Source organism: Homalodisca vitripennis, chromosome 1 (genome assembly GCF_021130785.1).
Source record: "Homalodisca vitripennis isolate AUS2020 chromosome 1, UT_GWSS_2.1, whole genome shotgun sequence".
NCBI lineage: Eukaryota > Metazoa > Arthropoda > Insecta > Hemiptera > Cicadellidae > Homalodisca > Homalodisca vitripennis.
Window position 1 is genome coordinate 63,403,614 of NC_060207.1, and position 25,386 is coordinate 63,428,999.

The 25,386-nt window shown below is 37.2% G+C and overlaps 1 protein-coding gene across 5 annotated transcripts in view; it reads right to left on the reverse strand.

The window, feature by feature from the left end:
* The window catches only part of LOC124363144 (puratrophin-1-like), a 520,999-nt gene that overhangs the window by 91,886 nt on the left and 403,727 nt on the right, over window positions 1-25,386 (reverse strand). For all 5 annotated transcript variants that reach the window (XM_046818294.1, XM_046818288.1, XM_046818302.1 and 2 more), the window contains 5 exons: window positions 19,281-19,380; window positions 18,733-18,816; window positions 18,484-18,600; window positions 14,390-14,628; window positions 12,895-13,033 (listed from right to left, as the gene is read on the reverse strand). In XM_046818294.1, coding sequence (XP_046674250.1) covers window positions 12,895-13,033; window positions 14,390-14,628; window positions 18,484-18,600; window positions 18,733-18,816; window positions 19,281-19,380 — 679 coding nt within the window. The remainder of the gene's footprint in view (window positions 1-12,894; window positions 13,034-14,389; window positions 14,629-18,483; window positions 18,601-18,732; window positions 18,817-19,280; window positions 19,381-25,386) is intronic.

Below are 25,386 nucleotides of genomic sequence, written 5' to 3' on the forward strand. Positions count from 1 at the left end.
TTTGGTTATACTTGAGCTGTAATGTAACTCAAAAGATGTATTTACGAAAATTAGAGGCAAGTAATATGCCACAAGTATCATGATGTCCTACGACGATATTTACACCAGTTTTTATAATACCGTCGGGGCAAAGAATTAGGGGTTTATTTTTTAAAATAAATATTGTAATATAATGATTTTTTTAACTTAGATCACAACATTTTACAACTTGTAATTCCGCTTAACCTAGCAAATTTAAAGATACATTAATATCTTTCAGGGTGTTTAAATAAATTCGTTTGGAAAATTCTTTTACCTCATAATAATTTTTAAATTAATTCTAAACAAATATTTAAAAAATTAAATATTTAAACAAATTTCATTTATTGTCATAACTTGTATACTGATAGAGTGGAACTTAATCAGAATTATGTTATAATAATTGAGATTAGGGTGTGGTCTTCTTCCCGTCACGCCTAGTTTGTTTCGCTGTTTTACTTAGTGACTCAACATTTCTTTTAATTGTTGTTCAAAATGAGATAACTCAAAAGAAACTAATCAGATGCAAACTTCAATACAAATATCAGGCAGAAAATAAAAATACAATTAAAATAAAATAAATTTTATTGTATTTTATTGGAAATAAATATCTCCTTGATCTGAGAATATATTTAGACTACTACCGCAAAGTTACATCACAACGAGGCGGACGTAAACAATTTTCATGTCAGTAACGATGGAGCTAATTTTAGATCGGTATAAAAGCCAAACTAATCAAGTAATTAACTTTCCACTAGAGCGGTTATCCGTGGCTGGAAAGGCACTGAGATGCGGAAACGACAAGTGTTTCACTGTCCCTGCTCGAAGACGACTAAATCGTTAGTTAAGCTATGCTCGATTTTTGATAGACGGAAGCAAAGCAGATATGAAAGTGCATTTCCTATATGCATTTTCCCCTTGGAATCAATCTTGCAGGTGCAGACTCCTGCGGTGGCTAACCAACTATCATGGAGTTTTGTGGTCTGCTAAACATACAGTTAACTTTCTCGGCTAGAGAAACCACTCCTCTTGAGTAGCTGATAACAAACATAAGGAAATCAGCATTCGACTTAAAGCTCGGCTGAATAATTTCAGAATGTGCAATCTAAAAACCTACCTAAACATATAATATTGATGGAAGATTGTGGTGTCTACTTTACAACCAATAATGTACAGTCGTAGCTGATCTTTCAAATACAACTTATAATACAAACTGAAAAGAAGACACGCTGATAGGTGTGTACGCAGTTTAAGAAGGAAAACTGACTCTGCTAAATATATATCATTAAGGTCTGCCGCTATTCTCCATCAATCAAGTACTCATTGGGTTCATCTGCAAGAAAAAGCTATAAGAATTCGAGGAATTTTAGCCAACTTTCTCGTGGACGCAGTCACGATTGACGCGATATCCGCACACATGACTGCTTTCACATGGGACGTGAACACAGCGGGGGCGGGACAGATCTCAGAGCTGCAGTGCACCGAGCATTGTGGGTGGACGAGGCCTTATTTCTAGCTAACATTCAAGAAGTAATTTTCAAGGACTCGTCAAAATTGATTTCACACAAGGAATCACATTTGTATCTACTCATATAATAAAGTTTCTGGAAGGCAGTTCTTTCAGGATTTAAAGGAATTGATTTGATCAAGAGTATAAAGTACACCGAGTACAAAGTGAAGACTCAGGAATGGGGATTGATCTAAGGTATACCTTGTACTGTGTTGTCATTCTCCTTCATTCCGTTCAATATATTTGATATCCTCACTCATCGAGAAGGAATTACTTAGATATGTCCAATTTTGTTTTAGTACAATTATTAAAGACATGAAACTAATTTTCTTGAGATCTTTCGTTACATTCTTCTAAATCTTTAGATTAGTGAAGTACACGAAGAAGACAGAGAATGCAAACACAGCTGCTTGTGGGTGGTATCTTTATAGATAGTCACATTCCAACATTCCTCCGAATCGGATTACTTCTTTGCGCTCTCCTCGGATTGTACAGACCCGAGACGAGGTGTGACCACCCGTGGCGCTTGCGGTCACCTGAACTCTGACCCCCTCATTAGAGTCACCGATACTGATCAGCCTTCAACAGTTTCATTAGCATCCTCATTACTCGCCTTGTGCTAACTGTACCGCTCTGCCGTCATGAATAATGGCATTACAATACTAGAGGACCTGTTGAAATCTTGCTAGTTTTATGATCAGAAGCACACGTTATTATTCAATAGCGAAATATTGGGACTCTTAAGACTGAATCTGTGATTAGATATTCATTGTTGACGAACTCTTAGATTTTACTAGATATAATTTATCGACCCACCTCTTCCAATTCCTACACAACACAGAACTTTGAAGTAAAGTGAGGGGAGGAGAATACTCTAGCTCACAACCGAAGTCAAAATATAAATAAATAACGGAGATAGCCTACACTATTGATTATGGTTTAGCAAATGAACTTAAATTGATTATTCTAATATTTCCCAAACCGAACTTAAAGTTTCATAAATGCTATATAGCAAATAATAATGTATAAATATTAAGAAAAAAAACATAATACTTTTTTTAACACTATTTGAAGAATGGGACTATTAGAAGAATAAGATATTTACAAAAATGATTGTTTTAAATTGATTCCGGTTCGGTGGTAAAATTTGCAAACAGCCTTTTAGATATGTTTATTATTATTCTCGATTAGAATGTCACTGGCAAAGGAAGATACTCCTAATAAAAAAATAAATGAATAAAAAGTTTTAACTCGTGGGAGATCACTCTCTTGACGATGAATGATGAACAATATTTAAACTATGTAAAGAGATTTCTAAAACGCCCCATTCCTCAGCTGCGCATACCGTTAAACTTTTATCGTTCGCAATCAGCGGCGGGCCACGCTAGCGTGCCTTCATCGATTGTTCGTCCACGTTGCGTGACTGCCGACGTCGCCGGTTATTTGTATTACCATATCCCCGGCTGTGTAAGCGGTTGATCGGCGGCGGCCGAACACTTCTCCTCCGGCAAATAACAAAAGTCCGCGGGGGCATTGCTAGAGTTCCTCACGGTCTACGAGCTGTTGCCTATAGAATTAATAGTGATAACCGTCCGGTACACGGTTTCCAAGGGAAGTTATCGCTTCATTATACCCTCTCGATTGTTCCCCTCCCGCTGGTGTCTAAGTTATGGCTCGATTACAGCTCGGTACACTCTGACCGTACCCGACTGGCCGCACTTAGCGAGCTTTAATTGAAAACAATATTATGGTTTCACTACGTTCCATTCTTGTTGTACTGGAGAAAATATATATTAGGCATAAATACATACATGAAATACTTACTAGGAAATAGTTAAGAGAAAATAGTTATATTTAATGTAGAAACATTTTATATACTACTTTTATTTATCAAGTACAATTTACTTTTGACAAAAAGCTATCGAAACCTAAACGTTAAATAATTGCACAAACTACAATCATCATTGAAATGACGAAAACTTTCTTTTGTTAGTTTACGAAGTGGGGAGAGAACTGTAGTCTTCTCTATACACCAATGTAACAGAGTATAGCCCCTCAGTATTTCCATATTTCATTATTTTAACCAAAACCAATTGATTTTTAGTATTCAACAGTAAAAATCTCCAAAATTTAATTACAAAGTATGGGACAGTAAAATTAAAACAATAAATAAAATATTTATAATTCGTTGAATTTAATGTTGATATAACACAGACATGTTTGTTTAAATTTGATGTTGAAAATGAATGGTTTGAAAGGATAACAGAAGCGTTAAGGGCAATTTGTTAAGTGCTGTTAACGATAACTGTTTTTCGCAATGTTCCAATCAGAAAGTTCCAACATTAATGCGAAAACGTAAATGTTTTCGATATGAAATATAAAGTTTACGAGTTTATGTACAAATAGTGAACAGATTGATTCTTTGATCACGTAGAAAATACATAAATATCTTTGATTACGACATGATAAGTTATACGGGATGGAAACAGACATATTGAATTCAGGGAATAACTTTAAATATCCTGTTAAAAAATTAATAAACACACAAATATAAAAGAATGATCAATTTTACACAATTTACCTACCAATTTGAAGCAATGATGTACTCCCATTACTGCGAGAGTAGGGCGCCTACGATCAACAGGTACGAGCGAAAATTATCACCGGCGAGAGATAAATGTGCTAACTTGGACCCTTACGTCACACCTTGGATTGTTGTCTGCGACATAACAAACGCTAATAGCCTGGTGGCCGCCGTGTTTATCTGGGTGGGTATGGAATAAAGTTACAGGCGTGACAGTTTAGTTAGGGCTTGAGCAATACAATCCACGATAGCTAGGTGGTCCTATTTTCAATCCAAAATAAAATCTTTGTGTCCGATACTCGTGTCAAAACCTCGCTTTGTGTACAGAATAACTGTTATCGGAAGTGTAGGGCAGTAAAGGCCTATTTTGGATCCTCCGGTATTGAAAACTTTGTTTGGTTAGAAGACCAAAAGGTCTCCCGAAACATAATAAATCGACAACGAAAACTGTATAATTTCTCTCCTCCTTTCACCACTCTTGGGCGTAATGCACTTATCGCCGGGTGAAGTGGAACAATAGGTCAGATAGGAGCCAGGAGCTAGATGCCCGTGAACAGAACACCCTCTAGAATACATTATAATAATTGGAGTGATGACCGCTGCTGCGGCTGTGGCCACCCACGGTCCAGAGAGCCGACAGAGGGCCCAATCCCTTCTCACGTGAGCCGCTACCGGACTCTACACGGGCGAGGTGACTGGAGCAACCTAGACACTTACCGTCCTATGGGTTTCATTCTATTTAATCCAAAATGCTAAAAATTCTTTACTTGGACATAAGATTTGGTTGTATAGCAATGAAATATGTTTAATGCTATTAATTGTAAAGGAATCATCATAACTTTAAAGAAAACTATTTAATAATGTTTAAAAAAATATTTCTTTAAATCAGTCATAGAACGTTTATGTTGGCGATTCGAAGAATTGATAAAAAAAGGTATAAGAAAACGTTGTTTGTTGCTTGCTATAAAAAACGAGTAACTCGTACTTTTTGGATTAGACTTCACAACTAAGGTGTATTGAAATCATTAAATTTGAAGAAATACACACACTAACGATAATAAAACTAATCACAAACAATAACGATCGTTTGGTGAGTTGGATTATTGGAATTGGTCGTAGTGTTTATACGTCAGCGAGAGTTTAGTTTTGTAAAAAAATTAGTAAAATTCTGGACTAGATGTTTACGTTTAAATTGATCACATATTGTGATTTATATACCCAGCCATTTGTACTAAAAATACTAATATCAGTTATCTCAAATGCAAAATGTAATTCTTGACCATAATACAGATCTTTCAAGTTCTTTACAACCGAGATATTATCACAAACTTAAAAGGAACGAAGCATGCTGATAGATGTCTGAACATAATGTATGTTCTAAAACATGTGGTATGCAAATTTCCGCAGGTACGGTGCAGGCCAGATCTCGCCCAGAGGCCTTGAAAGAAAGAATGCTGTAGGAGTTTCCGGCCTCAGTTCAAGACCTTCAACTCTTCACAATGCAATGATTCATTCTCATTTTACAATGAAATTGACGTATCAAACTGACAGACGGAAATACTCATGGTTGTAAAAAAGTGGGAGAGGCTAGTTTGTAACTGAAGTGGAATAAATAAGGTTTCAATTATACAGATACATATGCGGTGTCAATGATTGTGTTAAAGTCTTACAATCTATACAAATATATTTTAATGTGATCTGGCACATGTACATGATTAAAAATTGAGAATAACAAATAGTTTTCTAATGACCATCAAGAAAAGTAACAGAATAGTTGAGAACAGAAATCAATAAAACGTGATGAACTTCACGAACACGACCGTAGATTCTTTTTGGTAATATACGCACGATACAGATTTTGTTACCAATGACAAGTGTTGTCGTTACGTTCTTAACTTGTCGAGGATAGTTAGCAATATACAACTCTACATCACGAACCACAACTCCAGCGTTTCAGGGTGTGTGTTAGGAACAGGTTCCAACAGAACTGAGCAGATCACGCCTTTGAGTCCTTGACTGTTATCCTTTCCCCTCGAGCACAGCTGAGAACCCCGCGATGTCGCAACCTAAACCGAGGCAGAAGTGATTTTTGCAACCTTTATGTCGGCGTAAAACTTTAACTTATTTATTGGCCGATAAATGCAATGTCCCAGTAGACGAAGTGCTATCTTCGACCTGATCACGTAGTGGGCTGGACTCACGATTTGACATTCACATTTCTGCTTAGCATCATCAATTATTGGCAATTGGAGGAAGGAATCCCTAATCTTCTGAAAACTAGCCATTATTGTAGCGAATATATGAAACCTAATTACCTACTGGAAATATTCTTTTAACACCTCTTTCAAGCACGTAGTTTCATATTATAAGAATCTCAACAATTTCCATGATCACTCTATTTTAAAGTCAAGTATGACAGTCAAAAAGCCAATCTTCAGCTTCGACGATTACAAACATAGATTTTCATATCAAATACACGGACACATGGCAAAGCGGAGGAATGGAAGTCATAAAACACTGCAAAATCCAAAGCCCAATCGGAACGTGCACCTTTACGAAGGCTGTTGCGGCGCACGGATGGACATGCACGATGCACGGGACGAGAGAAATCTGCCGGTAGTGCACGTGCACGTGCGTGGCACAGTACGGTGACGTGTGATTACACACGCTCTATAATTAGCAACCGACTTTTGTCTTTGTTTGTTGCTGGAGTTGGAACCGGGACTGGATGGAGATTATTGCCGACAGTTTCCTGTATTCGTGCCCAGTCTGTAGTTACCCAACAGCCACAAGTTGATGGAATGCGTGGAAGTTGACATTGAGACAGGTCCTTACTATGATTCTTGCCTGGCACGCACCGTTTCAGATCCAGAACTCAATAAGAAAAGTATCTGCATAAGCTAGAATATTCAAAGACTCTGGATGTGATCTTGTAGGCCTACTTAAAGAGAAGATGTTTATTGGATGCGGTTATTTAACTAGGCTTCTTCTCATACCACATGATATACCTGAATTACGTCACATACAATGGATTGAAAGATCCAACGTAATTGTGGAATTGTGAAGATTAATCTTAATTTGCTGAGTACACTTTCACATACATTTTCGGCAGCTAAAGATAAAATTCAATTTCTTTGTAAACTCAAACTAAAAGTATAGTATGGACTAAATCTTTACGTTCCATAGAAAATCTTTTAGGTTTTAGAGAACTAACTGTCTGTACATACTTTTTATTTTTTATAATATCTGGAGCGTCTGGAGTTTTAAAAAGACGAATTATTGAAGTGATGCTCTTGATGGCTAATAGGAATGGTTATTAACCTTTCTCAACCAGGAAAAAAAAAAAAAAAAAAAAAAAAAAAAAAAAAAAAAAAAAAAAAAAAACTTAAGTGATATCTCACTGTGTGACTATATCGAGGTACGAAGAAACACAAGACGATTATCACCATGAAAAAATATAATCCCATTGTAATTACATAACCAAAATCCATGAGATGTTTGCATATTTAGTTCACACATATTTGGAGTGGTGCCCTTTGTTACCACTGTACTGCTAAACGCAAATGTACAATGCAAAGTGGTGTCAATGAAGAATACATAATAGATAGACCAATGGCATGACGAGTTAAACGTGTACCTTCCTCATGCCAGGCATGTAAATAAGTGACGAAGAAAGTGAGTGACCGCGACGACCAGTAAACCGAAACCTGTTGTTGCCCACCCCCCCCCCCCCTCCAGACAGTGGACACGCACAATTGGTGCAATGACTCACTTGCTACGCTCGCTCGCGAACATCCAGACAGACCGGATCGACCTTGACTCCTGAGCAGGCTGAATTTTCTTCTCAGACTGTAAACTTTAACCGTCAATTTCCTATTATTAGTGAGTTAATGCAATTATTGTTACTTTGGTTTACATCAAAATACTATTTCTTGAATAGAAGCACTTTTTTACTCAAAGATACGTGTGCTTTTATTTAAAATTTTGATGCTTAGTTACTGCGTGAAAAATAAGCAACGATTCCTTCCATCCATATTGCTCCTTACGCTACTGAATAACCATAAAACTGAAAGTGCACGACTGTACAAATGAAATAACTAAAATCAGGTTGAGGTAGTAATTGATCAATCAGAAACCTACTCCAGGCTTAAGATATATATTAAGTGGATCATGAATTTTTACTAAGTAGGCCTACTGTAAGAATTTATAGTTAGCAATTTACGTTGAACTTTGGTTTCGGTTAGTTGATTTAGAGAAGTTAGTTTACTCTTGAACTAGACAAAAATGTGTGCACTAGGTAAAAGATATTAAAATAGTTTATTAGATAAGTTATTCTACAAAAATAACAAATCGTGATCAATTTAAAAGGCGCTAATTCTTGTGAATGTTTAAAACAGTTGTTTAAAGTTGTTATATTTGTTATCAATGTTATAACTTCTATTGTAACAATAGAGGAAAGGAGGGAAAATGATTTTGGTTCTTAAATAGTCGATTTAAAAAATGGAATGCGAAATCAATAAAGGACGTTATCATTGTTGCGGTTGCTTGTTATGATGACAATGACCCTTCAATGTGTGTCAACCAAACAAAGTTATTAAAGCTAAACGGCTGTAAGTTACAACCGAGAACTGTATAAATGGGGATGAGGTCTGTTAACAAGCATCATACCTCCTCACCAGGCAACTTTCCTTTGTGGAACCCGGGCAGTAGAAGAACTGCGAGGAATCTGCCACTACAAGGTCGTCAATCATCGGACTAAGAGCGCCGCTGGAAAGGGGACCGCCAAAGAGGATCTGGTGAAGTGATGTGGTGTAGAAAGTGTAATAAACAACAACTAGCGTGAAATGTCAAGAAGGTGGAGCGAAGTCAATTAGAGGCATCTGCAGAACTTCGATGAAGATCCCGATCTGCTCCCAGCAATCGTCAGGATTGAGTTTCAAGTCATAAATATTCTACAAGAGGTCATAAACACTTGAAGCCTTCTTAATATGGTATGCCATGACTGAAGGCCTTATAACACACTATCACTTAGTGAAAACAATTTTATGGACATATTAAGAGTTTGGAAATTGAATTTACTTCTTGAAACTTGTGCAAGGTTGCCATTTGTAGTATGCTACTATGTACTTTCAACTAGTCCTTATGAACGATAACTAGTTAATAACGTAATAGTCAGAGATGTATGAGACCTATAGTTTAGTAAGTTTATATACCTTTTACATTATATTTATTTGAACTATTTGGCTGAACTGTTTTGACGTTCGCGCCTCTTAGAGAAAATCGTATTTAATGTGAAGGAATTGAAAACGTATTATGGATGTACGACAAAATAAATGGCAAATGGGAGAGGTGGGTTACTAGCTCACCCAATTCCGACCACGTCTGTTTCCGACCCAGCCTGCACAAAATAGACATTGCCGAAAACTTATGGATTATTAAAATAAAAAAAACACTGAAATATACTAACCTTAAATATAATAACATACGTCAAAACTAAAGCACATTGAATTCAGTAAAACAACAGACACGAGCCAGAAGATCGGAACAACGCAGAAATGTAAGTAGCAACAAACATCACACACTAACCACATCTCTAAATTCAACAAACTCACACTAAATCCTCAAGACGAACATTCCACGAGAGTAATACAAATAAATGCAAGAAAGATGCAAGAAGAAAATTTTGACAATTTTTTTAACAGCCCTAAATAATAATTTATTAAAATAAATTCTAACATTTTTACAGTATGTAGGCCTACAAGAACTATAACTTTAAGATGTAACTATTTTACTCATGTATGACTTAAGGAAATACAATTTTTAAATTGAATATTAATTAAGAAGTTTATTATATGTAAGGAAAATCAGTTTACTTTAGAAAGCTAATTTATGCGGTAAATATGTTAGATTGATCCTGTTTAAAAGTGCTCCTTTCACAGAATTTCCTGGTTTATTCTCAGCTGTGGAACGACCAATTTACTGGCGTCCTGATTGCAACGGAAGACTGGCGAAGACAGACCATCCCCATATCCGGTACTGCGGGACCATAACGAACACATGTGTCGAGGGTGAGGTCCTACGCTCACGGGTGGCCGCGCCCTACCGTAGTTGAGCAACCCTACTCAACTCCCACCCACACGGCCCAATCTGTTATTCATGAGTTGATTTGTGTATTATAATGCCAATCCGAGACCTGAGTCCGGGGTCAACCATTATACTGTTTGTTACCCTTCTACCCGACCTGCGCCACACGCTGGCAGGCATTGAGCTGAACACAAACAAGAGTAGTTACTCGCTTAGGCTATCCTGGAGATACCAATGGGCTGAGAACTTAGTTACAGTTGGAGGAATTTAGCTGTGCTCGTAGGGCCCAGATATTACCCTCTCAACAAATAAACGCTATCTGTGTGGCGGGTTGCGTTTACGTGCTAGCCGTTGAGATGAAGGCGCAACAATCACTTTAACGACTTTAAACTCACGATTTTGATTTGCAGATAAAAATTGACAAATACGTTATTTTCAAAAACACGTTAAACAACACTATAGCAACTGAAAAACAAGGATAAGTCCCATTATTCCTATTATTTGGTTTCTCTTATTATTTAATTCCACCACAATCAGGACTTTTACAAAACAGACTGATTTTAGCGAGTGTAATGGATTATTTGGGCCAATACGATTCCTGAGAGGAGGGCTTTACCCATGAGTCACAGGAAATGTTTTCGGGACGCAGCGCATAATGCTACCCCGCCACCCCTCCCGCCTATCACCACACACTCAAGGTCACGCGCACAGCTAAAGTCCTCGAACTGTAGTCATATTTCAACAGAGAGAACAACCATTATACTGTTTGGTACCCTTCTACCCGACCTGCACCACACGCTGGCAGGCATTGAGCTGAACACAAACAAGAGTAGTTACTCGCTTAGGCTATCCTGGAGATACCAATGGGCTAAGAACTTAGTTAGTCATATTTCAACAGAGAGAACAACCATTATACTGTTTGGTACCCTTCTACCCGACCTGCACCACACGCTGGCAGGCATTGAGCTGAACACAAACAATTACTCAAAAAGTAAATTGTTTAATTAAATTAAAATATATCATTATTTTGTTGTGACTTGAGTCATGGTTAACATGTTTGATAAGGATCAAATAATTACCTCACTAAATCATATGAATTAACATGAAACTAAAAGAGAGTATTGATACAAAGTGTGTTTCATGAGACATAATTACAAAGTTAAAAACGTAATCAAGTGACTAACTGTCTAGCTTAAATTTTATTAAAACGAGAAAAATATGCAATTTTTAATATAATATAATTTAATTTAATTTAAAGACAAGAAGCTGAAAATCTGATGTTCTAACCTTCCTTTAGATACCCATCCTTTTTAAAAGATTGGATAATACTAATCCTACTTCAGTGTCCAATTGTGTAGCTTCTAATCACTTTCAATTGATTACCTATTGAAAAGTAATAACGATATAACGATGTAATTGCCAATAATCTTACTACATACCACACTTGATGTAGACTCCATATATCAATAGAGCTGTGCCGGAATCAAACAAATGTGAGCACATCCAAGACTTACAAGGATAGTGAGGATGTTACAGACATTTCCACCGTTTTGCCTAAACCATACTATATAAAATCACACATATAAATGTAGCAATCAAACAAAAATATGTACATATGAACGTTATACGGAATATTGCCAGAATGACTCCAGGGTGAAGAGTGCAACATCCCCCGGGACATTACGTCTAGGCAGGGCAAGGTGGGGAGGCTGCGGGTTTTACAGCAGGAGGGTCTGGAAACAACCTCGTAAATCATACTGTTTACGATCTCACAACACCTAACAGGCGACAAGTAATGGACGCAAGTTTCAAAAGTTGCAAAAAAATCATGTGAAGTGATTTAAAAAATCAATCAATTTGAAGTGATAAGATTCGTCAAAAAAATCATATATACGTAATTTTTCGTATAATTAACCAGTAAAGTTAAAAGGAACATCAAGTAAAACTGACATTTTCAAGATACAGATATTAATAGAAACAATTTAAGAGATGACAACAGAGATAATGACTGAAGTCTTCATACTCAGATTTCGTGAAGGGCTAAACGGTTGACTGGAGAGTTATTATCTGTGAAGGCATTCAAACTATCTGTTGGGGTCCCTAGAAGACTAACATTGTGGAAGGCCCCGACACGGAGAGATAAGAAATGTCACCAGTTGTCAGGGCGACACGTCATTATTATGATAAAGTGGCAAGATGTCTCAAGAAGTTACTACTGACCGAATAGGATGGAAATTTAGGATGTCTACATTATTATAAATACTTTTTTTTATTTAATTTCCTTTAATTTAATTGTATTCCCACTGTCTCGAGTTATATATTTTTTGTTTCAAAGAGAGAATCTTAACGTTATAAAACAAACGAGCGTTAACAAATATATTACTTTTGGATATAAAAACCCCTTCCATGCAAAGTTTTCAGCCTTTACAATTGAGTACATTTATTTATGTTTTACATGCCAGGCGCATGTTTAAATTGTGTATTAAAACGTGTAAAATGACTGTATTTAATAAATAAAACGTAAAATAACTCAATTGCAATCTCGAAACTATCACGAATATTAAAAAAAGGACTACTCTTATGAGATGATCATGATGAGATCACCTGGTTACTTGAGTCTAAACATTAAAAACTATTGCTTGCTACATATTTATTGTAACTCATTCCTCCCCCCCCCCAGAATATCTATAAATTTTACCTGAGAGGTTTCATCCTCCAGGGCTCTCATCCTGGAGAGGTCTCTGAGTCTCTCACGACGCTTGTCACTGAGCTCTTCCAACCGTTTAGCTGCTCTATCCACCTCTGAGAACAACCTTTCAGCTCGCTCCACACCCAACCTGTTCAACATGAGATTATCACAATGCGTTTCAACTAAAAAATACAACTAAGTTTTTTAAATGTATAAAAATAGAGAGACGTACCAACTAGTTTTGATTATGCCACGGATCCACGAAAAGTTTTCACCGAAAAGCACTTGAATTACATGAGATTGAAAACGGTGCCTAGATCATAATAAAGCTGTACAAAACAGAACAAAACAGATAAACATAAGACAACAAATGACTAACCGAAATATTTTAAACCGTGTTATTCCAAATCCACCACCTTGTCTGTTACTCAAAAGCCAAACACCGCTTCGTGTTGGAAAGGACGGACATGAATCTCGGTTTTGTAATTGCTTCCTCGAGGAAACGTAGCGGGAATGTGGCAGCCTGTTTATTGTACAAGGTTCATTGACTCGCCGACTTTGATTGTGAGCATTACAGTCCACCATAAAGCATAATGTTGCAGGTTCCCATGTCGTAAATAACCCACCAACATCTGCACGACTTTTAGTGTCATACTTGGACCAGAATCCGTACTTTGATGTCGGTGGTGTTTAAGAACAGCGATTTGATCTAACTTATGTTCTGCGCTTTGTGGTCGCAGTAAGTAAGTTAAGGTCGGTGAAAGTGTGTTACCGTTCTTGGTAACATAACACATCGGGTAATAATCTTAAATGCTGTATCAATTGGTGACATAAAACTGACATAATAATGCCCATAAAACGCAACCACTAGCAATACGGTGCGCCATGCGCACTATGGTTGTTCAAGGTATACTTACAACCATATCAGTTATCGGTAAAGACGCGATACTGATAGCCTTAGAAGTATAATAGTACTGATAACCATTATAATTGGACTGTATTTTGATCTTTTGGCCAAAAAGTTAATAGTGTCCTTGTTTGCACCGAAAGAAACCTGTGTCCTAAGTTTCAAGTCTCTAGGACCTTTCTATAAAAAGCTATCGCGAATCTGGACAGACAAACCGACAGACATAAGGACGAAATGCCCATTGATCTTTTAAACCCATAATCAACAGCATTCTTTTTGGGGACAAGAGGAACCCATTTATCAAGTTCCAAGTCAACAAGAACAAGTAACTTTTAAGTAATTTTACTTTACAATTATATAAAAACCAACGTGTCTATGGTAAAGGATAAGAGTTCCCTAATAATGCCAGAGGAAGAACATGAATATTTGTCAAAAGCTTATATTAACGGCAACGTAATTTTCAGTGCTGGACAGAATATGAGAACGTTGGAAAAGTGACAGATGTATTGTTATGTGACGTTCCTATATCCTCCACCTCGATTATATTTCTCAAAAGGATAATTTTCTCATGTATTGACTAACAAATGCCAAAATTACCTGACATCTTCGTTGTCTGGCAGCCACTGCGCTCTGTCCTCCAGAGCCGCCAGGGTGGTGTGGCCGTCCCTCCTGAGACGTTGTAACTCCGAGTCGTGTAGAACCCTACTCATGGTACGATGTTGACTGCTCAGCTGGCGCCGACTCAGCGTACCGTCCACGGCGCTTCTGACGTCCGACATGACGCCTACCAGACGCCGCCCACACGCCTGACAGCTGCTGATGAACGGTTCGAGCTCCTGCAATCACATTTGAGAAACTTACGTGAAATCTAGGAATTTTAAGGGACCCTCATCCCTCTCCTCAAAAATGATGGTCGGAAATTCCTCTAAAAGGAGATTCACTGGCTACGTATCGCAAAAGATGCATAATACATCTAGTAGGACTTTTTGCTTAGCTCCACCCCCAAATCCACTTGTACGAGTAGTTGGGAATTTAAAATTTCTACGTTTTTATAGTGAATAACATGAATTCAGATTGGCTTTAAAAAACATCTAATACAACCTAATTTATTACAAACGTTATTATTACTCAAGTAACAAGATATACAATTTCAATGTAAGAAAGTGAGATACGGGACAGCTTCGTGTCATTATATAAGATGAGAGAGAATTTCCTACATACAATTATTTTTTAATATTTTAAAGGACAGATGTAAAGTCCTTTTAACGTGAATCGCATATCTAGGATTAAATATAAACAAGCTATCTCCTCAGTTTGGAACATATTCAGATAGTTTGACTCATCAACATTATGGATGGCTGCCACAATTGAAAATGGACGTCTGGGAACTTAGATCCCTCAGTAACAGATCGTCCAGATGGTATGTAAAAGCCTACTGTACATAAACGACTCCAAGGTCGTTGAACTTTAAAAAACACTGCATTTGGGCCAAAAATTCTATAGTTAAGAAAAATGTCCGTTTTTCAGTATTATTATTATTGTTTTTTCTAGAGGGTCTTACACTAATAAGTATTATTGACATCCGTTAAATTAACTTGACCAACGTCTATACAAAGATATTCATCCGTTGTCGTAATTCTATTAGTTAACTTCGTTATTGTGAATACACTGTAATTTATTTGGCTCTATCTTTGTCTACTCTTATGGATAATGCCTGCCCGGTTATGGTGAGCAGTTTGATAATTTCACTTTCCCGGGACGGTACGATAGAAGGTGGGATGGTGTGATGACTGCCATTTGGCCTGTTGAGTCCAGGCCAGAGTAGGCCAAGTGCGTAGCCGTGGACTGTCGTGAGAACCGACCGTCAGTGCTCGGATACGAACACTTTCATCACTTTCCCGCAAGGTCGATCGGAGAAGAGTCAGTGAGGATCTGCCCATGCCCAGGAGTGCGGCCTCACGAGCGATCTCGGTTTAACTGTATTGTTACATCATGAGAACGGCATCCCGTGTGTCACTGTCACGACTCCGGGAGAACACTTCCGCGGACCAACACCAACAGATCTAGGTAACGTTTCTTCCAGTGCATTCATTCTTTGGATCTAAAAACCGAGGCCTACTGGGTTAGCTGTGATGTGAGCTTGACTACTAGACATTCAGTGTGATTAAGGCCATGAATTTGTATTGGTTAGATGTTATTGATAAATACAATATCTTTTCTGACTCACTGGGAAAAAAGGCAGATTTAACATGGGACTGTCATCTCGAAATATGAAATTAAAGATAGATTATTGCTGTAGGTGTTTGATTGGCATAACACTGATGAGACAGTTGCCCTCATTGTTGACATGATATTCTCGTAACACTTTCAAACATTAAGAAAGTCCATAATGATAACCTTACCAGACAAAAATTGTAACAAACGTGTGTGTGTGTGTGTGTGTGTGTGTGTGTGTGTGTGTGTGTGTGTGTGTGTGTGTGTGTGTGTGTGCGCGTGCGTGCGTGCGTGCGTGTGTGTGATACATTTTCTGATTATAGTGGTTTTGGATTTTGGTCGATTCGGTGAAAATCAAACAAATCAATCGGAAATGTCATCATTAGAGCGATTAAAATAGGCAGATTTCTATGAAACTACAACATACAAAATGTACAACAGTGACATTTCTATCTATTCTTTACCAATGTCGACAGCAAAATTATTGTAATATTCTTAACAATAACTAATTGGCTCTTGTAATGCTGCCCCTTTTGTGCCATTTAGAAAATCTTGACGTCATTGCTGCGAAAAGTTCTTCAGTTTTCTGATAATCATTTAACAGAAAAGTTGAATGTTCACTGGAAAGATCGGCTGTTATTATAATTCCGATAAGAAGCTGGTATCCAATTTAAACGATTGCCAATTTAAACTAAATTGAGTCATATGGATGCAAGAATCTCACTTTAGTTTATATTTATCATAATAAGTACCAAAAACTAAACACCATTATTTTATTTCCAGCTGGTACTTAACACAATGTTAGGGATTCTATTAAAAGTCATAAACGACCTGAACTGACAGAGGATCTTTCAAAATCATTTTGAGAGTAATTAAAACCCAATCCAGAAGTGAAACGTCAAGAATCACTCTCCAAGAACAACTCAATGGTTATTTAGAGGATTTAACAGTACACGAAGTAGAGATTATGAAGGGTTAGATGAAGGGGTCCTTTCATTGAGTAGAGCTCAAAATATCGTTATCAAACCACCAGATCTGGCCGACAATACAGGTTTGAGTGACGGAGAGGTCGTTGACCTGCGGTTTAAACACTGCTTGAAGCAATCCTAGCAGCATTCTGAACTTTGCCCATTATGTTTTGGGCCAATGGGTCACTCGATTTGAACCATTAAATTATGAAATATATTGAGAATGAGCGAACTATATGTATGGTAAAATCGTGAGTGAATTATAAATAAAGTACTATAAACAAGATCTGTTATGCATTAATAGGAGATGATTAAATATTGCCATGGGTTTTTACTAGCTATATTAAAACTAAACATACCAATATGTCAATTGAAGATATAATTATCACATATTGCTGTATTATTATGACATAAATAAAATATAATTTGTGATTAAATATTAAACACTTTCCCGTACTGCACCATAAATTGCTACTTGATTACATTAGATCGATACTTTATAAAAATACGAGGTATCTTTATTAGACGAAATTTAATAATTTTATGTATTATCCTATTCGTTACTAAACTATTAGTTTCCTCCAAAATCTACCTATGTTCAGTTAAAAATAATGAACTTGATATGACAAATGCAATGAAATCCCTGCATAAAATTCCCTTCAGTTTTGATTTCCAACATCACTCTTACTACATATATACAAAATGATGCAATAGAAAAGTTTAACAAAATAAATACAACAAAGGTGAATTAAACAAGAACGATAACAGAAGTTGGTGCTTGAACTTGACTTAATGCGGTCCAAAAGAGCGACCGCGACGTGTTATCAAACCCGAGGTGGTTAACCTCCAGACAATGTTGTGTTGCAACCGAGCGGCTTTGTTGATAACTCCGACTTCAAGTGCCCACTCGAGGGTGTCAACACACTTTCGGCGGTGTTTGACAAGCAAACGTAACTCCCCGGGAAGTACTTAAAGATGTAAATGACAACCAAAGCAAACGAAATGGCAATAAGCAAATAAAAGAGAAAAGTCAAACAATGCGAAAGCGCAGAGGTCTGTTCTATACCTTTGAAAATGTCGTAACCAAAAGTAAACAGTTGCTGATTGTTGCGAATGTACTACATATGTAATCGCGTTTCTTGCAAGTAAAAAGTAAACAACTTTCAAATCTCTGAGAGGACTTTGGTTTTGAGCTACGGATACATAGTTGTATAGCGGTAGGAAAACTCTTGCATCTCAATCATAATTTCACGGATAATGAGAAAATTATGTCTGATAAATAATAACAAAACTCACATGGAAAAGGAATATAAGCTATTACGACATGTGACAACACGTTTTGGACATTACTTTTCGATAAAATTCTACTCCTCTCGTATAACGTTTTTTATACTAGATTTACTTTACAATCACATTATACTTCCAGACATCAAACATCACAATATTAGTTGTTTGAAACGTGATAGTCGAAACCATAACGATTGTAAAGGATCAACTATCGATGATTACCTTGAAAAATTCGACCCACTCGAGTTGATCGTGTGTGGTACGTCCACCGCATTCAGAAGGTGTCTGGTCTTCAGGGATGAAATGGAGAAGATCATTTGCATCACTGACAATGTGACACTGAAAAAAATATGAATTAAAAATGTCTTGTATTTTATAAGCAGATTAACGTGAACAATTCTAACATTATAAGGATAAACATTAAATCTTATTGACCATCATAAACTTTCAAATCTGGAGGTATGAACTTACCTTTGTTTTACTAAGGGGTAGTGTGGTGAGGCCAGGCGGTTGTTGTGGGTTGGAACTTAGGACGAGAGCTACCCTCTGCGTTAACTGCAACAAATATTTGATAAATAGTACGAGATATATAATACAGACAATTATGTTCAATATAAAATTATTGGAATATACCATTCAAATTAAGTACTATATTTTAGAATCCATTGCTTAATATAATGAAAGGCTTTGTTGTTCCAATTGTCGGATATTATTCTGGGGATTTAAAGTACGGATTCCAAGTACGTAAAAGAGCTAAGAAGATAACAGTTTCCTGGACAAGAAGTAAGTTTTTATAAAAGTAAGATCTTATCTGTAAGTTAAAATGATACCTGTGATAGTCTACTCGATTTGAAAATGGTCCTTGGCTAGCAGTGAGCTTAGGCAAGATAAATAACTTGCAAGGACAGAATACTTTGACGATGATGCTAAGGTTTGTGTTTGACAAGGCTGGGAGGATCACAGTTAACTGATCTACCGTACAGCCGCAGGAGTGACAAAGGACTGAAGGAGTGACTCACCGTGACCGAGGCCAGTGATTTGTCGAGGAAATGAAGACCGTCGGTCGGGCTGGAACAGTTGACAGCTACCACGGTCAGTCCGTCCACCGTCCGCTCCGGCCTACAACAAGATACACTGATAATAATAATAATTCTTTTATTGCATTTTGGCAATAAGACATTGCATTGCAAAAGTCAGGACAAAACAACTGTAGAACTTACACCACAATTTGTATTGGATACAGTCAGAATTTCGTTGCAAAAAGGTCACAATGAACTATGAAAAGAAAGATATGGTGTAAGCTAGTACAATAATATCATAAAAACTAAATGTTAAGAAAGGAATTGTAATGAAATACAGCCACCGTAATTAAATACATACTATCTAAGAGCAAAGGATTGATCCGTTTTAGACCAGCAGTTTGAGAGTTGTGTTGAATCCGCATTCCAATAGTAGAAGCCTTAGATTGTCTGCATCTTCTAAATTATAATGATACATTGGAATATCTAAGAACCCGACCAACCATACAAAGATTCTTACTAATCCAATAACGTAACTTTACTGTATGCTGTTGGTAACTGAAAATTGTCATATGACTATACTATGTTTGTTTACCCAATCGGTGTATGCTGAGTTTTCTTGTTGCCCTCATGGTTACCTAAAGAGCAATATAAAGATAATACACTTTTAGTTTAATCTATAATTTTGACCTTTTGACCCTAAAATCAATAGAGATATCCTTAGACTAAGAGAAACCTATGTACCAAGTTTCAAACCTCTACGATCTTATTATCAAGTGTTATCGTTCGGGCAGACAGCGAACGACACGATCCTAAGAGCCGGTTGCACAATGCATGAACTACCATCTTGATTGTAGTACCATGAGAACAATATTAAACCTCATCCTCTTTTACAACCTTATCTTTAACTGTAGAATTAATCATAAGAGATGATTTAAAAATTGTCCCAAAAAACTTTTGGTGTACTATCTCGATTAATAAAAAAATCACACAAAAGCTTTTCGATGTGTATTAATTATATATTTACAAGGCAACTCCCATAACGCTATGGTCAAAAATGATAGCTTAAAAGTGCATAAGGTTTAACATTATTTTTATTGACAAAAACACAAGCTCGTTTCACTACGAAGGTCAGTAGTAAGTGGCCAGCCTCTCTCCTTCTAAAATGGCGATACAGTTTCTTTGGAGTAGAAGAGAACGTATTTTATGAATCCGAGCACATTCATATACTAGTCAATAACATGATTTCACAGTATGAGTGTGTCAATCCTAACTGCAGTACAGTTAAATTGCCATTGGAAAAGGTACCCATATTAATCGGTACTAACTGAGCCTTCACAACACCGGTGGATCGCCGGTTGAAAGATGACAGGTGAGCCTGCCGGACGGATAAATTACACCCTCGGCCCCTTATTGCAGAGGAGGCCCGCGCACCGACGGACGCAGGAGTTCAGCGGCCGTAATAACAACGATTGACGGTGAAAAATCGAAAGTAAATAATTGATAATGGCCATCGGCGCGTAATGCGCATGCGCCGTCTCCCGCTAGATTTCATCTCCGCTAAATTATTACAAGTAATGGCTTAATTCAGCGCAATCACCGATCTGATCTGGACTGCACCGATTTCAATTACCGCGATCGCCCCCTGGGCCACATCCGGAGATACGGGAGACCGGAACTGGAAACAACAGTCCTGTACAACTGGAGCTGGAGATTCCATCGATGACTCATGGTACAGCAGTCTTTTACGACAACTATAACGATTACAGTACCGTGGTATAAAATCAATTACACCAGTGTTTAATTTCTGAGATGGTCGGCTGTATGAGATTGAAGTTCTAGTGATTTACAGCGCATTCACGACCGAAGTGATCTTCTGAAGTGTCGTTACAAAGCAATAAAATACTTATAGGATTTATACATGTTTTGCCTCCTGGATTGATACTTGACTATGAAAGAAAATAAGGTTATATACTTTTCCGTCGTAAAGCCAACTTTTTATTTTAATTAGCACTAGATTGGGAGCGCCATCCTATTATTCTCAAATGCTGAATACCGAACATGTCGTCTAAATTACTCGCAAGTATCCTATCCCAAAACTAGTAATCATAGAAATAATAAATTTTGATTGACGACGGAAAGGTATGTAACCTTCATTATTTTCAAAGACACTAATAAGAATATTTGTTATAAGATTTTATCCTTGCAGCTGGCTCATGCGGGATATATATCCGAAAATAAAGAAGTTTATATGACTCATCCACTACCACATGAGTGATAAGAGGTAATAGGGGAACCTTAGATGTTTATACGACACTCATCCACTAACTTGATAGAATGGAAACAATTGGAGTTTTATTAATATTACGAGATTTTATAGTTATTTGAATATTGTAGCCCATCGGCGAACTAATTGTTTTACGAAAGTATATACTTTTGTTTTAAATGCTTTATGTTACACATGATAATGATACTTATATTTGATGGAATATCATACAAAGAACAAGGGAGAGAATTATTAAACGGTAATTTTGATGTAAAGGCTGATAACAGGATTTGATCTATGTTACTTCTCAAACAGATTTGATATAATACTTGTCAACGCTGGAAATAAATAATTTATCGGAAACGCATCGATAAAGACTGCCACCCGAAGGAATTTGAACTCAATTATATATTACGAACGAAAGGACGTAAACTAAGTTAAATAACTAAATGCAGTAATTGTTTATATGTTGGGGAACGAATGTAACATTGACACCCAAATATAGCATGTAAACCAGGGAAATAAACCTTTCAGAGCATTGGACGCCACCATATTAAATTTCATGATGCATTCGTAGTTGGCCGGGTCTCCGAACCTCTTGTTACGGCCCTGCAACATAACGTGCTGCTCCCGTGAGTACGCGGCCGGCAGCAACAGCGTCCACCGTGACCGGTCGAAACGGAACGAAAGGGAAATTGATTTGTCTGTGAGAACAGCCTCTTGTACTACCTCATGTGTCGTAGCACGTCTAGAGCAGCCTCCCAGCAGGGTTCAAGGTTCTCCTTAGACCGTCAACAATAACAATCCTTGCATTGTACGATTCAGAAGTGAGAAGTTATCCTTATTACGCCAACACCAGGAAAAAAGTAACTGCATCTGGAGGCCACACGCACTTAAAACGATACTAACCAAAGTGCTAAAGGAAAATGGCACTATTAGAGGACTGTATTAAACCTAAAAGGCCATAATAGGTGTGCCAGAGTAATTCTTTATAATTCTATAATAAACATGTTTTACCTTTTTTATATTATAAGGGTATGTGTTTTACGAAAAAGAATGACACCAAATGAGTAGGGATTTTCATTGCTGACGCTTACATATTGCTAATACCCAATTCCAAACATTTAACAGATTCTCAATCCTCGTATTGGTCCTCTTTTAAGTGACAAACAAAATTTGCACCGTCAAATGGTTGACTCATTTCCAAATGTGTTAATGATGAATCTTTATGGTCATACAGCTTAACGTGTCGTTTGAGAACCCACAACACCACAACAGGTAATCCCATATGAACACAGTCTAAACTCCAAAATAGGAAAATAGGAAAGTAAAGCTCTAAATCAGCCCTAAACGAAAGTGACCTGCCAGTAGCAGACGGAGTAAACAGTCGCGCTGACGAGTACATCAGTGTCTGGAGAGCTGACTCGGGTGTCACGACGAGAGGGAAATTGGTGGCAAGTGATATTCATTAGCAGTCAGACGACGGCGGCAGTGGCAGCGGCAGAGGCAATCTATCTGTGTACTTTCACGTGGCTGTGAGCAGGAACAGTGAGTGATTAGTCGTTGGCTGTTCCTCGTTACCGTCTCTGGTCACCGGAGATCCGCTGTACCGAACAACTGGAATATCGACAGTTCTAGGATACATGCAAGGACGAGATTATTGATTTAGAACGAGATTGCAGTACTGAAGAACTGGAATATCGACAGTTCTAGGATACATGCAAGGACGAGATTATTGATTTAGAACGAGATTGCAGTACTGAAGAACTGGAATATCGACAGTTCTAGGATACATGCAAGGACGAGATTATTGATTTATAACGAGATTGCAGTACTGAAGAACTGGAATATCGACAGTTCTAGGATACATGCAAGGACGAGATTATTGATTTAGAACGAGATTGCAGTACTGAAGAACTGGAATATCGACAGTTCTAGGATACATGCAAGGACGAGATTATTGATTTAGAACGAGATTGCTGTACTGAAGAACTGGAATATCGACAGTTCTAGGATACATGCAAGGACGAGATTATTGATTTAGAACGAGATTGCAGTACTGAAGAACTGGAATATCGACAGTTCTAGGATACATGCAAGGACGAGATTATTGATTTAGAACGAGATTGCAGTACTGAAGAACTGGAATATCGACAGTTCTAGGATACATGCAAGGACGAGATTATTGATTTAGAACGAGATTGCAGTACTGAAGAACTGGAATATCGACAGTTCTAGGATACATGCAAGGACGAGATTATTGATTTAGAACGAGATTGCAGTATGAAGAACTGGAATATCGACAGTTCTAGGATACATGCAAGGACGAGATTATTGATTTAGAACGAGATTGCAGTACTGAAGAACTGGAATATCGACAGTTCTAGGATACATGCAAGGACGAGATTATTGATTTAGAACGAGATTGCTGTACTGAAGAACTCGGGCATCGGGGATACTAGGATTCCTGAAAGACAGGATTTTTTGGTTTAGAAATATTAGTCCTACGGAACTCAAACAGTAGTAACCAAAACAGGCTTGATAGTATACTTCCAGTAAAAAAATAATTAAAGGACCTTTTTGAAACAGTTATTTATTTGGATACTGAGATAGAATGTTGTATTTTTTCTTTACATCATATTTTTGATGTCTTCGAGACAAGAGAGAAGAAACACAATTGATTGTTACTAGCACAATGCATAGTTTAGAAGTGTTATATTTTGTAATTTTGATATGGATTGATTGTCTTTCAACACAACAGAGAGAATGTACGTCTAATGAACACGGTTATAGACGAATGGCAGCCACCAATAATTTTGCATGGAATAGTCTTTTAAAGAAGCTTATTTATAATAAGACCCAAGAAAGATCCTTGCAGTCTATTAACACTGGAAATAGTCCTTGCAGTCTAAGATAATCACCGTAGGAAATAAATTACAGATAAAAATAATTTTTGTACGGATCAGTATTGTAGAGTAGCTTATTTTAAGACGGTCCAATATGTTAATGTTTGTGCTTCCACATATGATAAACCAGCGTTTACAGCCATAGCAAATGTCAACTAATCCACACAAAAATAAACCTAAAGTTGAAGGAATGTTCCATTTCTATTAAATACCTTCACCATAGTGTCTTAAGTATACGTAGAATTTTAAATTAACGTGGTAAATATAAATTTGCTTTATTTTAATTTTTATGAATATACAAAAACAAAATATAAACTTCACAATTTTGTCTATCCTCAGGCAAGCATCGTGAATTAGTTTAATAAAACTCAAAGAATCACGACAGGATTTTCGTAATTTTACTGCGACTCCATATGGATGCAGCATGAAGACCTCGCGCTTTAACGTCTCCAGTAATGTATATATTTACGTTCCTTTGCTCACGCAGTAAAATCAACGGGTAACAAACATGTTATTAAAAGAACCATCAACGTACGGTGGGAGGGCAAATAATTTATGTCCTCATTAATGTGACTTTCCCTCACCTCCAAACCCACTTCGAGGAGATCCTTACGCAACAAAAGGGTTTTCAACAGGTTGAAATGAAGTACGCCTACAACAATCATCGCTCGCGTAGTTCACTAAACGTGTTACTGTCCAAGGTAAAATTTAATTTTAACGTCATCGCTTTATTTATGGGATATAATTAATTAGACTACACATAAAAACGAACGATTATCTGTAGAAAATAGCGCTGGGAACTTCTGTTTTCCCATGATGCTCGTCCTTTTGGTGCTGGACGACCACATTGTAATTACTGTGCCCTGATGATACATGACAGCGTCCGACAAAATCAAGGAACGCACACTCCCCGATTTCAGTTTTTTAATCGCTT